Below are 17,833 nucleotides of genomic sequence, written 5' to 3' on the forward strand. Positions count from 1 at the left end.
AAACACAGGTGACAGGATATACTGGAGACCCAAGAGGCACTTGGAACATGAGTTATGGGAAAACATTCCCTACAGCAGCAATGCAGCCACTTTCTGACTGGGACTGGGGAGCTTCGGGAGATGTTACCAGAGAATCTTTAAGAATGGTTTGTGTTGGAAGGGACCTTACAAGATCATTTCTTCCACCCTGCCCCTGCCTTAGGAAGGGATACCTTCTGCTAGACCATGTTGCTCAAAGCCCCATCCAGCCTGGCCTTGAGTACTTCCAGTGTCCACAACTTCTCTGAACAACCTGTTCCAATGTCTCACTACCCTCACAGTAAAGAATTCTTCCTTGAATCCAATCTAAATCTACCCTCTTTCAATTTAAACCTGTTTCCCTTTCTCGGGTCAATACAAGCCTTGGTCAAGTCTTTGTGTTTCTTATAAGAGCCCTTTAAGTATTTTGAAAAGCTGCAATAAGATTTCCCTGGAGCCTTCTCTCCAGGCTGAACAGCCCCAGTTCTTTCAGCCTTTCCCCATGGGAGAGGTGTTCCAACCCCAAGATCATTTTTTGTGCCCCTCTGGATCTGTTCTAACGGCTCTGTGTTTCTTGGGCTGGGGATCCCATAGCTGGATATTCCTCCTGGTAAGTTCACAGAATTCACAGAATGACTAGGTTGGAAGAGACCTTAAAGATACAACCCATAGTTTTGACAGCTGTCTCAGGTGTATTCTCATCTAGCCAGCCTGTGCAAAAAGAGTCAGTCATGGGGAAAGAAGCATGAGAGGGGTGCACATCTCTGTGCACCATTTGGTTAATGCATTTGCTGCAAATGGAGAGGAAACTGGTGAAACAGCTGCAGATAAGTGCCAACAGTTGGAGTGATGGGGTTAGAGCATAGGAAGAGTGGGAGCAAAATGTAGCCCAGCTATAGCTGCTATTAATGTGGAGTTTGGTCAGTTTATGAAAGGGGCCTCTATGACATGGTTGCCTGCAAAAGTAGGGAGCTCAGTGACCCAGAAGCTGCCTTCCACATCTCTTGGGCTCAGGTCAGGCTGACCCTCCATTACCAAATCTCAATAACAGGTCCAGAGTCCTCCACAGCTTCTTGCCTGTCCCACTGAGCTGGATGTGCTTGCAAAAGAGCAAATGGGGAAACAAAGCAGGACCTTTGACCCCTTGCTACCACTATATTAGCTCTGCATAAATGCCGGGGTCTCAGATGAGCACCTACCTCAGCTTGGGCCTGAGAAAGAAAGCAGGACAGGTAAGAGCTGAACTCTATTCTGGGTGGCTTGGACTTTGCGACTGGTGTATCTAGCTCATAGACAAGTGAGTGCAGGTAGTCTTCTATTTTGCCCCATCTCCTACTGCAAACCAAAGTGAGCTCTTCTCATGCTCCACAGCCAGAAACGGTGCTGAAATAGAGGAGGGTGGGGGTACCTGGGGGTCACCTGCTCTGAAGCTGACTGATGGATGCTCCATAAGACACTCATAGGAGGGTCAAGCCCATGGTGGGAATTGCAGAATTTCAGTGTTGGGAGATACATTACCTTTTCTCAGTTGCCTTCACCACAGGGACTGCAGGTTCTAAGCAGGTAAGAGCACTTGTTCATGCTCCTGGGAAGCAAATTTCTGCCTTTTGTGTACACGGAGAAAAAGTGGCTCTGGGATTAAAAATCAAGAAAGGGTAATAAAGGAGCAACTATGCAAACATCTAGTGAACTGGGTGGTACCTTTTGGAGGTAATCTGCACAGAAGGAAATAAAAATGGATGGAAATCTCCTTAGTGGGGGATAAGACAGAACATTGACTTGTAACCACCTGGTACAGGATTTAGCAAAGCATTCACATATAATAGACTTTCAGCCTATTTTGCCTCTGCAATTCCTATGTTCAACATTTTCTTCATGTTTCTCTGAGTGATGCAGCCCTCTAATTAGGGCCATAAATCAATTTTAATTTATAAACACCTTTTTAAGTGCAGTGTGTTTGAAAGCTTTTTTAGATGTAATGTCATATTTTTCAGTGTACCGAGTAGTAAAATTTTCAATTTTCCAATTCTGACTTTTTTAAAGACAAAGTAAAGTAAGTCAGATGAAGCTAAAATATACATTTGCTCACTTTTGGGAACTTGTTCTGCTTAGGCTACTGTCTGCTGCAGAGTGAAAAAGACAAGGGAACCTAGTTAGCTACTTGGGACTTTCCTCAACTGAAGCAAGACAAAGTACGCAGATCACTGGGTCATTAAGATGATCTTTGTATGTGATGTACTAACTAGCACAATGTTCTTTAGAGCAATTTACCAAAACAAATAAAACTAAGAAATCCCACAATATGAATTTTTCAGTTGTACTTAAGCATGTAGGAAACCTATTCTGACTTCTGGTACTTTTACTGGTTTGCTCAGTGCTGAAACGGGATTTTAGCTCGCATATAAAAGAACTAACTTTAACTGCCCATATTTCTTTGAGCTCTGAAAGTTATTATTGTGGATATTTGTGAATATACAAAGAAAAGGACAACCATTTTATACTGCCTTTTCCTCACTTCTTCAGAGGAAATGCACATGATCTTTCTGTTCTTGTCTTCATTTATTGGTTAGGTTTGTTGCAAAAATCTGGTGTTTAACCATCATGTTTTAATTCTCTGAAAACAACCCAAACACTGTATGCTGATTCCTGCAGGTCTCTCTGTGTAGAGAGCAGAACTGGTACTCAAACCATGCTGCAGTCCAGGGCATTGGTGATAGCTCTGATTCTGCTCCTTAGCACCACTCTCCCTGGTAAGTCTGAAAAGCTTTGCTGTTTGCCTGAGACAAAGCTCAGCTCTACAGGTTCTCATGCATCATGAAGTAGGACCTGAAACCAAATAATTCAGTTGAAGACCATAAATACACAATGCTTGGCAGCATGGAACAAGTCAGTAGAGACCTGGCATGAAAACTGCCCATACTTGGTGCAAATACTCTGCCATGGAAGGTCTACGACTTACATGCCCATGACTGGGTGAAGAGAGGGTACTGAATGCTGTAGAGCAAATTTTGGGAGAGGTTCTAAATCTCAGAATTTCAAATCTCTTCCCCTGCACCTGGGGGAAGATACTAGAGACACAAGAGACATGAGAAGCCTCATGGGGTTTTGCCTTTTTTTCTCAGAAGTGCAGTCAAAATCCATCTTTGAGAAAGACCGTCGTGAGTTGCTGGCCATCCCTGAGACTATTGCATCTTACTTCTATGAAGCTGTGAACAAGGTGTCCCCTAAAGTCAGTCAGTTCTTGTTAGATACTGTCCAGAGTCCAACAGTTATTGCGGCCAGGTATGGAAAGCTCTATATTAACACTCCAACAGCAATGTGTGAAAAGGGAGAGGGAGGTGTGGGAGAAAGAACAGATTCATCAGCTATCTCTGTGGGGAGATCCAAGGGGAAATTAATCGGCAACCAAAGCCTGATGTACCAAGGGAGCAAGGTGCTGGAAGGGAGGGTGAGGTTATATGGTCTGCTGGTGAAAGCTCTTCCCAGGGAGGCACATTGTACATGACAGTGTTCACAGGGATGGGAGATACTGCTCTTTATCCATGGGTAGTGAGGGAGGAGGCTGCTGGCTGGTGGGGAATCAGTTCCTCTGGAAGGGTGCTGCAGTGCTGTGAGGGACTGAGTACTCAGTGTGCCAGGATCACTTGATGCAAATCACAGACCTGGCTCTAGCTGTGCATATGTCTCACTCAAGGTAGAGGAATGAGTTTCCTCACAAAAGGAAAAGCATGACCACCCTAGAGACAGTTTCATGTAACTCATGACACACACGTACTGTCTATTCCTGTCTTCTGAGGAAAGCCCCTCTAAGACTGCTGGGGAGCTCTGCACTCTCTGTGACAGGCAGAGTGGTAACTACAGCAGATGGGGATTACCCTCAGATACTTGTGTATCTTACCACATATGCTGTTGTCTCCTGCAGACAGAGAATCGCCAAAGAAGCAACTAAAGTCAGTATAATGTTTGAACAGCTGGTTGAAAAAATAAAGAACCTGTGGTACACAAGAGTCCTAGGCTATTAGCCAAATGAAGACAAGTCAGTGTTTCCCGATGTGAGTGTGTAACACCCTGCAGTGTCCTCTTTCCCCCTGCCCCTCCTACGGACCAAGATCAGTCAATAAGACAGAATCGATGCTCCTCTTAATGCCACTAGAGGGAACCCACCTTCAAAGACCAAAAGATGGAAGGCATCTGCTGAAGGTATCTGCTGAAGCCTCCCGGGAAAAAAATCAAGCGGCTGGGCATGGGGAAGGCAATATAGAGATTGTAGAGTTCTTCTGTAGCCAAATCTTGAAAATTAATTCCTCCTGAATGGCTTGGTCATTGCCCCTCTAATAAAAAAAAAAAAAAGTTGGTTGTTACAATTCCTTAAGTTTCTTGTTTGTATTGACCATTATGGAATCTGACTCGCCTTGGCATCCTATTCTGCTGAGAATGTAGCTGTGATTCACAAGAAGTTTTTGCAGGCAATGCTAACAAAACCTGAGGTGTTCAGGCACTTTTAACTAAGCTCATATTCTTCTTAGGTGAAGGAGGCACTACCTGAGCATCTTTCAGATTAGCCACAATTGATTGTGCAACTTATTGTGCTCCTTGGTTAGGTAGAAAGCAAGTAGGTGTTCCTGTATCATGTGTCTGAAGATTTCAGATAATTTGGGAAAACAAGTGCAAGTAGATTGAACTGTCCATCAACCTAAACAGGACTTTGGAAGTGTGTCTCATTGGCCAGCCAGAGATGCTACTGAATGAGCTTTTCCAAAGAAGAAATTAGTGGAAAATTTCTCACTATCTTGACCAGTTTATGAGAGGACACCTATGCCCAGCTCTGTGTAGAAAGACCTGGCAGGTCCTCATCAGTCCTGTGTGACTGCATCAGCCCAAATGCCCACACTGGACAAAGAAATCCATCTTCCTTCTCATTAAGCAAGCAGAAGCAAGTAGGTAATTTTTCTGAAATCACAGTGGGAGACTGTGGCATAGGCTAAAGCAAGCCCATTATTTTGTTGTTATGTTTTGTTTCTTTAATTATCAGTCAGATCAGCAGTAAGCTTGCACTTAACCACTTGCCTGGAATAAAATCCCCTCGTTTTCCATTTTCTTTGTCCCAGCAGCTCCTTTTTACTGTGTGCAATCACAATGAAATCAGTGTCCCCATGCAGAGCAACAAGTTCTTCCATCTGTGGTGGCTTCACCAGTTCTGCAGAGCTGTTTTGCAGGTTTATTCATTGCTGCTCCTATTCCTTAGACAGTCTGTGCTTCTCTGGCCACAATGAACAAACATGCATATGTATTATGTAAATGGACCAGTATTTAGGAGGAGGTTCAGAAAAGCAGACATTTTGGCTGATAAAAATATTTACCACATAAAAAAAGCTAGGTTCTTTAGCTCTTTTGCTACAGGGATGACTTCCTTCCTGCTTGTTTCCCATGTGTCTCTTCCATCTTCCCCCCCCCCGCCAAATATAACACTTAAAAGGAGAAGCCCTGCAACTAAAATCCTCTTTTGTCCCAAGGAATAATTCAGCATTCTGAACTTTATCAGAATACAGCTTGTTCTTCTGGCATTTCAAAAGTATTTCTTTCTGAAAGAGTGAAAGTCATGATTATATGAAGGAGTCTGAATATTCTCTTAAGAATTTGGTGTCCTGGAAATCAGTGCTTCAGCCTTTTCAATCTACTTGTATAAAAATAGTAGGAAAAGGTTTAGAAAGTATAGGGGTCCTCATGTAGCATTTTGAGCCTGTTATGTGACTTCACCAATGCAACCCAGTGGTATTTCTGTATTGTATCACTGCCCAACTGGAGCAGCACCGTAGCTGGTGCTAATTCTGTGCTAAAATGTAACAAAGTTGACATTTTGTTAAGTGCACTTAATTTTATTCTTTTGCTTCTTTGCAATGTAACCTCCAGAAAATCCAAGCCAGATGAATCCTGAACAACAGTTTGATGTCTGATTTTAGCAGATGGGCAAAACAGAATCAGACTGTAGATCTCTGTGTTTGTTTGTTCTCAATCTCCTATCATGCAGTTAGTTATCTATGCATTTTTACGCTTGAAAAAAAAAAATAGAAAATCTTCCAGGTAGTTAATCTCTTGTACAATCTACAACGTGCAGCAACCTATGAAGAGCAAAGTAGACAACCTTCCACTGCCACTTCTACCCCTGATGTTACCAGCATCCTTTAAGACAGAAACTAGCAGCTGAGACAGCATTCAGGCTGGGATTGGGTAGAGTAAAAAAAGATTTTTATCCCAAAAAGGACCCTGGGGCAAATTCATGGGACATGTAATGAGAGGGACATTTTATATCTCAATGTTAAAGTATTTCATATCTACTCTCAATTCTCAATTGGAATAAACTGATTAATCTGTAATTTCTTTTAAAAATATGTACAGAAATCACTTCCCAATGATGTCTGTTGTAGAGTTCACTGAGTGCTTCAAGATTCTTGGAGAGGCTTCGTGAGTGAAGCATTCATTTCAGTGAATTTTCATGTCATAGAAACTTTCTTGTTGAGTAATTATCATTCACTACACAGATTTGGAAAAGCTTGTGGTCTAACTGGTTCAACTGAGTCAATTAAAATGAAATCTTATGAAATGTCAGGTTTCTGTTGTTTCTGAGATGGGGGAATAACCCCTCAGGTGTTCATGATTTCTGCAAAAACACCCTTTCTTGAAAAGTATTTATTATGGTGGGTACACATTGTTGATGGCTTTTACACTTCCTAGCTCCCCTCTCCTCCTTTAACGCTTGGAAAAATCTCTAATTAATGCTAAGGGAACGCACGCCTCGGACTCTGTGCTGCTTTGAGCAGTGGTTGCAGCCCTTGTCCACGAACAGCCCAAGTCCTTCGGCAACAGAAAGTCCAACACAGGATGTTTGAGAAGGCAAGGACTGGAAAAAGTATTGTAAAATATTTGAAACTTATAGCTGGTACTCACACCTACACACACGCAGACATTCCATCTCAGTACCGCAGTTTTGTTCCCTGGTGAGGGCCGTGCGGGCAGGCATAGCGAGGGGAAGGAGCAGGCTGAAATACTGGACGCGCACTAAGGCGTAGAGCTGACATTGTTCTGACGGCTCTGCCCTTCCCCACGGGCTTTTGGCAAAGAGGCTTTCCCAGATTTTAAACGTAAACGCCAAAATCACAAACAGGGTGCTGTGTGCGCATGGGTACGTGAAGTCAGTAAGGAAAAAAAGGCACACGGATGCAGCAGGGGGGCGGGTGGCGCTCCCTGCGGAGGGGCTCGGCGGGACAGCGGGAGCCTTGCGTGCCGGCCGGGCGGCCGGGATCACTCAGCGCCCGCTGCCTCTCGCTCCCCGCCCGCGGTGCCGGCCGCAGGGCGGGCGCTGACTCAGAGCGGCACCGCCGCCGTCGCCGCTTCGCACGCGATGTCGCCGGGTCCCCTCATCCCCCGCGTCCTCCCGGCGCCGCACAGGGAGCGCAGGCACGCTCGGTGGGCAGGAGCTGCCTGGGGAGGAGGACAAGGGGTCCCGAGCCCGGCAGGGGATGCTCAGGGAGGCGGGAGTCGGGCAGGAGTGGCTGGAGGAAGGGAGGAGCATTTTTACAGCCATAATCCCACTCTTTGGTGAGGCTGAGACAGGTAAAGTCCCCCCTGCTGGCCGCCTGACCCCGTGGAACGGGAAGCGGGTTTCGGCACGGGCCGGGCTGGGGCTGAGAGGCTGCAGCTAGGCCGGCGTTGGGTGGGGAGGGTTTGAATCTTGTTTCCGTAATACACAAAGTTTTTCGCATGTGTTTGTTCGCTTACCTGTGTGCTCACCCGAGAGGTGGGGGCTCCTTTCATCTGGGTGTGTAGTGACCACGCTGTGCTTTGCAGACACAGTTTGTTGTTTTTTTTTTTTTTTTTGGGGGGGGGGTGTTTGGGGGGAGAAAGGGTGTGCCGGGTTAGATAATCCCATGTTGCAGATTTCTTTATGTTTAGATTTGGGGGTGATATGCGATTAGGCCACTTCTCAAAGTCTTTCTTTGTGAAATGTTTCTGAAAATGTTTCTGGGTTTGCTATTCAAAAACCTAGAAAATTGCAGCACAAGTCCAAGCTAACTGTTTCGATAGTAGCTGTGATAAAACTGCTTTATTAAAGTTTCCCAGTGCCATAACATGGTGGTGTTCAGATCAGGTACACAGCATCAGGTACACCCTGTGCCTCGTGGGAGAAGCATTAACCTGCTCACTGACATACAGGAGTGTATCTGGAAGTGGTTTAAAGAACATTTGCTATCAACCCTGACATGCACTGGTTCCTGAAGATCTTAACAGAAGAAATATTTACAAGTATAGCTGCTGTACATGTCACTGAAGAGCTCAGATCGTTTATACTCACCTTTATATTCACAGCTTCCTATCTCCAGGTTTACAGGAGCATACTTGTTGAATGGGTTCAGATGTTGGTTTTGGGGCTATTTTATTCTCAGTTCACTTGAGAGAAAAAAAACTTCAGATGTGAGGGGAAATGTGTGAGTGACCCAGTGTTTGAAAACAAGTGGATTAAGTTCCCTGCTTAGAAAAAATACTTAGAAAAATTACTTAGAAATACTTAGAAAAAAGACAGTTATTTTTTCCTGATTGTAGCATTTTCTCTTCTTTCCAAAGGCTTCATTGTCTCTTGCATTTCTTGGCAGTGCCTGATGTTAAAAGTCCTGCCAGTGAAGGATTGCTCTCTTTGGAGTGGAGCACAGATCCTCCCAGGTAACCTTCCCTTCAGCAGTGGCTTCCAAATGCTCTGCTCAGATCAGCTTTGATGCTTGGAGGGCACAGGACTGTAAAACAGCCAACGTGGCTGTGTGACCTGCAGGAGTAATCTGTTCTCAGCTGTGGTCAATTAAATCCAAAGTTTTGTTGTTTAGTTTTTGGTTTTGTTTCTGTTTGGTTTCTTTTTTTTTTTTTTTTTTTTTTTTCAGGAAGGAAACCCACATAAATCAAATCTATTTAATGTCCACTGGCTGTTTTGTCCTTAGTTTAATGCTGCCTTTTGTCAGTTAAACTGCCACTGAGACTGTTGGCTAATTCAGCCTTTTGGGTTGTCCATATTGCTGAGCTGCTTTGCTTAGCATGAAAGTGGGAAGTCTCCTATTTCTTCTTTTTTGGTGGCAAAAATAGTTGGAGCTACATACAATTATTTTAGCAATCTAAGTAGCTAATTAAGCCCTTTCTGGTCAGGAAAAGGCTTGTGGTTTTTAGATTTCAAATGAGCTTTTATTATTCTAATGATAAGGCTGACTTGATAGAAGTCCTATTTTGTAAAAATAACTGGTAGATTTTGCTGGAGGGAGAAAATGATAATTTTACTTGGAGATGCCCATTTTTCCAAATAGTACTTTGATACCACAGAAAAATAAAATCTATTATATAAAATCAACATGTGTACACATGACACATAATACCTAACTACTTATTGGGAAGCAATGCTTCGTCCAAAACAGTCATTAATCTGATTAACTGTGTTTCTAAAAACGTTCCTTTGTTCATATAAACTCCATTCTTCTTCTTTGGACATCTTAATAGCAGTTAGGTTTAAAAATTTTTCACTTCAGTTGTAAGTGCCATTTGCTCCATCATACATTATTGAGGAGGGTTCACTGTGGGGGTGAGGGAGAGAGGAAAAGAAATATTTCTCTGTTGAATTGATTCACCATAGGTCAGTAATTTTTGCCAGCTCATGTGCAGTGTTAGAAATATGGTGCAGGCAATTGTCATCTGTAAAACTAGAGAAAAATTATTGTATTGAAAAACAAAAGACAAGAACAGTAGGCACTGTTAGAAGTTTTTTGGGCAGCTCATTGGCAGCTGTCCACCATAGCGGGCTGGCAGATAATGCAGACATTGCAGACTCATGTAATAACACATAAAATCAAAATATGGAGCACGAATGGAGAAAGTACTTCAGTCCTTGACACACATTTTCCCCCACAGATTACCAGGGTTTTTGACTGACTCCCTTGATGAAGCAAATCTCAGACCTGACTTAAATAACTGAGTAAATAAAAACTTTGGTTGTGAAGCCCCTAAATTGGTCTGTGGCAGCATGGCTGTTCCCTGAGTGGACTGACTATGTGTGACGCTAATAGGTGGTTATATCCTCAAAACCCTTTAGCTTTCCTTTTAAAGGAATGTTTATTTCCCTTCCAGTGTGTGCAAGGAAAGCGTGTGGCTAAAGGGTAAACCTACAAGTTAAAAAGCAAGTAAAAGCAACCTCTGAATAGATTTGCCATGGCATCTCATGATTTTCAGTGAATTTTGTGAGTTCGGAGGATAAATGACAGCTACCTACCCTTATGGGTTTTGACAGATACATGTGAAAAATAATCTGTTAAGTGTGTGCTCTTAGTGAACCAGATGACTGCCTGCATTCTTCTCCAGCTGTGCTGGTAATGGCACTTCTTAGAGCATGAGTCAGAATACAGGCTTGCTTTTTTCAGATAAAAAGGAAGAAGATGCATGTCACTATTTGTCCTCTCCATGAACATAAAAAACCTGGTAGTTATCCTGCAGACAGGATAACTAGCTGGTTACTTGTACTAAGTTAGCAGACACTTCAGCTGTTGTGTTTTTACACTAGTTTATCCTGTCCTTACAGCCACAGGAGAAGAACAGGGAACAGAGATGCCTAAATCACCATGACCTTGCCCTAAACTTCATCCAAGTTGCATAAAGTCACTTTAAGAAAGGTGTAGCCAGCAGCATCAGGAAACCCAGTCCAGCAGCACAGCTGGAAGCACTGTTTGGATGGCTCCTCTCTCTATGTGAGGCTACAGAATTATGAGTTTCATGGGGCTTCAGAGCTTTTGGACATCATTAGCATGAATTGTAAGAGACACACTAATCCAGCTGGGTTCACTACTGGGTAGGTAGTCTGTGAGTTAGGCTTTTGGTCTTCTCAGCCAAACCCCAGTTTTCTTGAAGTTAATAATATAAAATTTCCAGTTGATTTTCAACAAACCCAGCAGTTTCCATATTTACAGTGATTAGTATTTACTTGGACAACAGTGGAAATAAGGACTTATAAGCATCATTAGTCTAGTTGCACAAGTAGTTAAAAATCAGAAGAGTAGGAGAGTTACCTCTCCTTTATGAATCAGCAGGGGTTTCAGACATTTTTAATAGCCTCAGGAGGGTCGCAGCCTCTTGAGTGGCTGTGCAAAAGTGTGTGTCACAACAGCATCAATGTGGTTGCCAAAACACAACTCCTGGAAACTAGGGGATTGTAAAGGTTGTTCAAGGTTTATTCTCTTCTCTAGCTCTAGATTTTTCCAAAGGCTTCTTCTCTCTTCTGGTGAGGTATCTGAAGTTTTTCAATTACTTGGTTGTGTTCCTAAGTGGTCAGAAGTACCATGTTCTTTGATTAGATTTCATAACACCTGACACCTTATCTAGAGCTGAGGTTTTGGGCACGCCACTGCACTTTTCAGTGCATTTGTTGCCCTCTTTGCTTCTCAGCATCTCTCTATCCATAGTGTCCTGCCTGGTTACGAGGAGAGCAAAAGTTTATGTACATATATGTGTCTCTTGAAAGCTGCCAAGCTTCTACTCTTACTTGCAACACCTTTTAGGTGGCATGATTGTACTCATGGTGGGTAATTCCCACAGGTTCAAACACAGGTGAAAGCAAATACGCACCAGCCTCTATTCTCCCTCTCTCTCTTTTTTTTAAATCTTGTTTTATTTTGGTAATGGTTTGCATGTTTTCTCTGTGTGAGGCATGGGTAAAAGTTTCTATGGTTTCCAGAGCAGGGAAGGAGAAGCGGGGGGACAGGGGAAATGGTGGTTGTAGTCAAGGAGTTGTTTAGGCAGTGCACAGAGGGAAGTATGTGAGTGGTCAGGAGCATGGTACCATATATGGCAAACATTTGTGCTGTGTTTATTTATACATGGTGTTTCTCAGTGCAAAAGCCACTCTTTGAATTTTGAATCTGACTTTTTGAGCATTTTGTGTAACAGTTTTAAAGCTAGACTGAAAATTTGGATGGATTTAAAAACCACTGACAAAGTTTCATTCTCTGAGCAGATGCCACATAGTTTCACCGTCAGGTTTTCTTTGCCTCAAATTGAAGGTTAAAGAAAGGGCATTCTTTGAGAAACAACTGTTCTTTTATATTCATATTAACTAATTTTAGCAACATAGAAATAAAGAGGGCATCAGATTCAGGGAACTCCATTGCACAGTAAAAGACAGAGGGTTGTTTTTTTGGGATTTTTTTTCCAGAATTGACTAGTAACTTTTAGATGCATCCAGTTATCTCTTGATATTAATTGAATACACTTCACTTTTGAAGGATCTGCTGTTTAGAAAGTGAGTAGTCACTTTTTCTGAATATCAGTGCTTTGCAAAGGGTCTGAAGCTAATATAAACGAAAGCCTCTGAATTCATCTGTGGGAAACAATTTGAGATAGGATTCTCGCCTTACCTTCCCTGTGACCTACTCTAGTCCTCAAAGCAGCTAAAATTTCAAGAGAAACATTTACCTTCTCTTTTTTGAAATCTTGCTGGGATGCCTCTTGTAAAATCCCATGTACTCTAGAAAATGTGAGAAGTAAACAGCGGAGGATGTTGTCATGATCCGCTCGTGCGGGGTGTCGTGATGGTCTGTTAACCAATTCCAAAAGTGCAAAAGACAAATGGCAGGGGACTATCAGTTTAATAACAACAAAATGCACCTTTATTAGGGGCCAACAGCAAATGCAATAGGGGATTAGAAAAGGAGATAAAGGATAGAAAGAAAAAGAGGAGAAGGGGAATAGAGCTACCACCACCGAGACGAGATCCTCAGTGGGCCAGCCACATAGATCCGCTGTCGTCCGCGGGGGTTCACCAAAGTCGTCTTAGAAAGTTACAGTTTATATAGTCTTTAGCCAAAGTGAGTGGCACCTGGCCAGAAGATGGGCAAGATTGATGAGCCATTGTGAAGAGCCCCTTGGTCTGTGAAACGGGTGCAGGCATGCAAGGACAAGCCACTGCTTTTCAGAACCTGTTTGAAGCAGTGTTTTGTGGAAGCACATTGAGTGCACCTGCTAATAGTCACTTGGCAAGGGTCCACGTCCACCTTGGCCAGGTCAGAACTCTTGTCAGGGGTCTTCAAGGTCCTTGCGATGGTCGTGAGGCAAGTGAAGGAAACTTCGGACTGTCTCTCACAGATGTATGTTTACTTACTAGATTTAGTAGGAGATTCTGACTAAGAATGTGGTCTCTTACTAATAATGAAACTGTTTTGAAGTTTGAAAATATGTATTTTGGTTGCATTATTTAGATGATTGATATTGATCATGTTGGCTCTCAAACCAAAATAGTCTCAGTTTCCAAAGCTGCTGCAATCTGTTACAGAAAGATAAGTGAGGTGAACTGGATAAAAAAAAACCCCTACGTTTCGATTCATACTAAAAAAAAAAAAAAAAATTAACACAAACAGCCTGGCCTTGGGCAGCAAGTTTTTTACCAGCTCAGAGGTGGAAGTCTCTGCCTTTCTTCTTGAAGGCTGTTGGTTTCCAATCTACTTGCTTTCTCATCTCTCATATTTTGCATTCTTTTACTTCATTATGAGATCAAGCCTTAGCTGCCCAGATGCTTGGGGCCAAAGCCCCTCAGTCATTTAGTGAGACTGGATTATTCCAAAACCTCCTGTCATTTGCAGCAAGACTCCAGCAGCGTACTGAACACCTGCACCTGCAAACTGCTTGGGCTATTATTGAGACTTAGAGTGCACTACTTGCAGGCTTTGTGGTACAATATTAAAATGTTAGATGAGATACCACGGGCCCTTTCTGGTTTTCTAGGGGTTCCCAGGCAGTTCTGTGTGTGACATTTGGTAGCATTGTAATTACTTCTGAGGCCATTTAACTCATTGCCAGTTTCCATCCGTTGTGGATTTAGGTAGCTCTTTGTTCCTGTTCATGAGCTGATCCCTTTCTCTGAAAATATGTAGAATGCTGACATATTTGGTAAATAGCCCAAGGTGATGGATTTTCCATTGCAGGATTGTGGGTCTCTGCTTTCTGTTCTTCACTTCCTGTGAAATGTGCTTCTTAACTGGGTGAAGCCTTTTAAGCCAGAGAAGAATCATAGAATCATTTTGATTGGGAAAGACCTTTAAGAGCATTGAGTCCAAGTGTTTCAGTTAGACATTTTGGGACATGTAATGATCTGTGCTCACAGTTTGCCAATCTGCTCACAAGTTCCTGCTGACCTCTCGAATGTAAGTGATCCTGCAGGGATAACAAATTAGTATTCCAGTAGTAACAGTGTATCTGTTAGTAGTATGTGTAAGTGTCCCCACCCATGAGCTGCCATCTCTTTGTACAATATGCCCTGCAAGCACCTGAGGAGAAAACCCCAACCTTCTTTTTGTCAAAGACCTTCCTGTCCCTGTGTAGCAGTTGACAAATATATAATTGCAACATCGCTACAAAGTCAGGAAATGCTCTTTTTATAGTCCACCCTATTAGAAACCTGACGCACAGACAGGCTGCCAGGGCTTTTCACCCAACTAGTCTAAAGGAGCCAGGACAAGAAGCTGCAGATGAAATCTGGATGCATCTAAGTCAGTGGAAGTTCTCCTCTTGGCTTCCAAGAGCCAATGTTCACTGCATCATTTCTGGAGGGCGAGTCCACACAGTGACTACACCACTTTTCTTGTTTTGAGGGCTGCAAGCCCTGCTTATTTTGGGTTTGAAGCTATTCCCTGTGTGACTTTCTCCTCAGTCCTCTGCAACTCAAAGTTCCATTTAGCTGTGGAGCAGTTGTCAGTGTTAGCACATCTGCTGCTGAAATTAAGGGTGCAAAAATTCTTTGCCTATTTAAGCAAGTATCAGGTCTGGGTACAATTTTTCTTTGTGTTGAGATGAAATAATTTATTTCTTTAAATTATTATTTATTTCTAATACTTTATTTCTGGAAACTGCTGATGTATTCAAGCCAAAATAAAGACCAAGAGATGTATCTAACAGGATCCTGATTTATATCAAGAAGCAAAGGCACGTCAGCTTTGATTGTGCACACCTCAAGAAAGTGCACCAACCTCTAGATTGGGGATGGTACTAGTGGTATAGTTGTTTTCATTAAAAACCTCAAAAGGTCTTGATTTAATTCTAAGGCAATATAAAAGCATCTCTGAAATAATGAAAAGGTTTTGTGGGATGGACAGATGAATGTTCCCATCCAGACTCACTGACAGATTTTCTAGTAATGCTTTGCTATTTTTTCACGACAATGAAAGCAGAAGTTAGATTACAAAAAGCCAAACCATATTTATTAGCTGCATTCTTACTGGATTTATTTTAAACTAATAAAAGTTGTGGGGGAAAAAAGCCCAATCCAAATTACTTGCCAAGGTCTTTGGCAGGTATCATATCAGAATTGCACTATTTCCACTTTACATAGCAAACAATTTACTGTAATTCAATTCTTTTAACATGGATAAAATAGGCATCCTATTACATTATTCAAGTCTACCACATTAAATACTTTCAATCACAATAATTTTGGTATCATTCTAAGATATGTAAATGCCAACAAACAAATAATAAATGTTAACATGGGATAGTAAAAGTTCTTGAGGTAAAGCTGTTCAAGTATAGGTTTCTTTTCTTTAAAAAAAAATATTGAAAATAATATTTACTATGTCATGAAGGTGTCCAATGACCTGCAGTTCACAAGAAAATAAGTTATACTAATTTGGATGAAAGTCTGAAAGGATCTGGCAGGTTTTCCTTTGCTGAATTAGTTACCTCATATATTTTAATTATTTGCTCTTGTGGATCATTTGCTGTGGCATTTATATGTGATTCTCCTCAAGCCTGACAATATTTATCAAGTTTTTTTGCTATTTTCCAGAAACTAAAGCTTTAGGCATGAGATCTTGGAGGAGTTCCTTAGTAATTTTTCCAATTCGATCTGGTATTTTGAAGTATTTAAAAAACAAGAAAGAAAGAAACCAGCAGCTCTAACTAAAATTATTTAAAGTCTTGTAAATTGGATGTAGTCTGAAGTATTGTAGTGCTTTGGGTGGGGATTGAGGAAATATTGAACAAGTCTGGCTTACTGGTTTTTTCCTACAATAAATATCATATCTTAGTTGAAATGTAAATCATAGGCTTATTTTTCTACAAAAAAATGGGTCTCTTGTTATACACTTGTAAAGCTAGAAAGAAGATAAGAGATTGAGAAGAGACAGCAGATTCTGAGGGTCACTGCAAATAAATTTAAAACTTCATAACTTTAAAGTTGGAATTGACACTGGCCTCATTCTCAAACACTGGGAAGTCTGGGCACAGTTGATGCCCTTCATTCAGCTGTAAACCTGAAAAAGGGGTTTGGCAGTTAGGTGGGGTGGGAGGGAAAGTCTGTCATGTGGAGGAAGAAAACCAAAATGTTTTAGAAGATGTAGTGAGGGAGGAAACAAACAAGATGCAGTGAAGGGAGGGGAGAGCAAAAAGCTTGTGTATGTCTCAGAGATATCCCTGTCTTAGTATCCCACTGTGTGCCAGAGAGCATTCTGCCACCAGCAATTGCTGAAAGACACTTCTGCCTCCCCTGAGCCTGCAGAGCCAGCTCTCCACCTGCTCTGCTAGCCAGTGCTCCACTGTGGAACTGGCTGGGGAGCTGGGCAAGATGCGCACACCTTGGTTTCTAGGTTTGCGCTGCCCTTGTGTGAGATCTGCTCTTATTTCTGCACAGATATGAAACAGCTCAATTGTTCAACGTGTTCGATACAAAATGCAAATACTGGGATTTATTTGTAACACTCAAAAGAGCTATTCTCATTTACAGTTGTTTAGAAAACACAGATGTGTGAAAAGAAAAGCCATAGTGAATGTACACATGCTGCAGTAATATCAGAGTGATGCCATTTCCATAGTCCAGTCTCCAGGGTTTTTTTTCTCTACTGTCCAAACAGTTTTTTCATGAGTTGTGTTAGCTGACATAGCTGTCTTCCCTTTGAAGCCTTTTAGCAGGTTTGCATGTGTATAACCTTTCACTCTAGAGCTCATTTTGTCCTTTTCCTTAGTAGAAGGCAGTGACTCTTTAGTTCTGACCCAAGCAATCAGAAATTGTGTCAGGTCCTCAAAAAAAGTCTTAGAAAGCACAAGTGTGCTTTTGTTGGTCTTGTTTTCTTTAAGAGAAAGGTTAAACGCAAGGTTTTGCTTGTCTCCTGGTTTCTCTGTCTTCAAGTTCTGTTTTTTTCTGAAATGCGAGGGGTTAAACACTTTAATTATTACAATTAAAACTAAAGATTTAATGCTGTAATAAGAAGCTGAGATTTAAAATGCACAAAACTGAAGTTATGACAATTGGTAACACACAAATTCATTAAAATATTGGATTTTTGAGTTCAAAAAACCTCCAAAAACCCAGAATTGATCGGGTTGGTTTGAGGACATCATGAATTATTTGTGGGCAACCTAGGAACCAAAAAGAAACACCTGGGTTGCTTTTCTTGCACAGAATAAAAACCTATATATGCAAAAATTCAAAGCTTGTCTCAGAGAGGCCTTGACTGAATCACATGGTTTTTTTCTGTAGTTTGTAGCACTTGTACTGGGGTTCCAGCATAAACATTTGTAGCTATTACTTGGTATGATGGTTTCACATTCACACCATGCATTGTCACAGCAATCATTGTGAAGTAATTCTGTGATTAAGGTTTCCATCTATCTGCATTTAAAAGGCAGCAACATCCCTCCCACCTGAAGCACTGGTTGCATTACACTTGCACCAGTCTTTGTTGCTCCTTTCTCCTTTTCTTTTCCTGCTGTCTTTGGGGGAAGAAGTTCCTTCCTCCTCAGTCCCAGCTCGCAG

The 17,833-nt window shown here is 42.0% G+C and overlaps 1 protein-coding gene across 1 annotated transcript; it reads left to right on the forward strand.

Moving 5' to 3' along the window:
• The first annotated feature begins 1,185 nt into the window (after window positions 1-1,185).
• On the forward strand, window positions 1,186-4,334 carry LOC128784372 (apovitellenin-1-like). The gene is made up of 4 exons (XM_053935924.1): window positions 1,186-1,250; window positions 2,671-2,768; window positions 3,141-3,300; window positions 3,941-4,334. The coding sequence occupies exons 2-4, from the start codon at window positions 2,708-2,710 to the stop codon at window positions 4,038-4,040; spliced, it is 321 nt and encodes a 106-aa protein (XP_053791899.1). The 5' UTR covers window positions 1,186-1,250; window positions 2,671-2,707; the 3' UTR covers window positions 4,041-4,334.
• The last annotated feature ends 13,499 nt before the right edge of the window (window positions 4,335-17,833 follow it).

This window comes from Vidua chalybeata, chromosome 2, assembly GCF_026979565.1.
Source record: "Vidua chalybeata isolate OUT-0048 chromosome 2, bVidCha1 merged haplotype, whole genome shotgun sequence".
Lineage (NCBI taxonomy): Eukaryota > Metazoa > Chordata > Aves > Passeriformes > Viduidae > Vidua > Vidua chalybeata.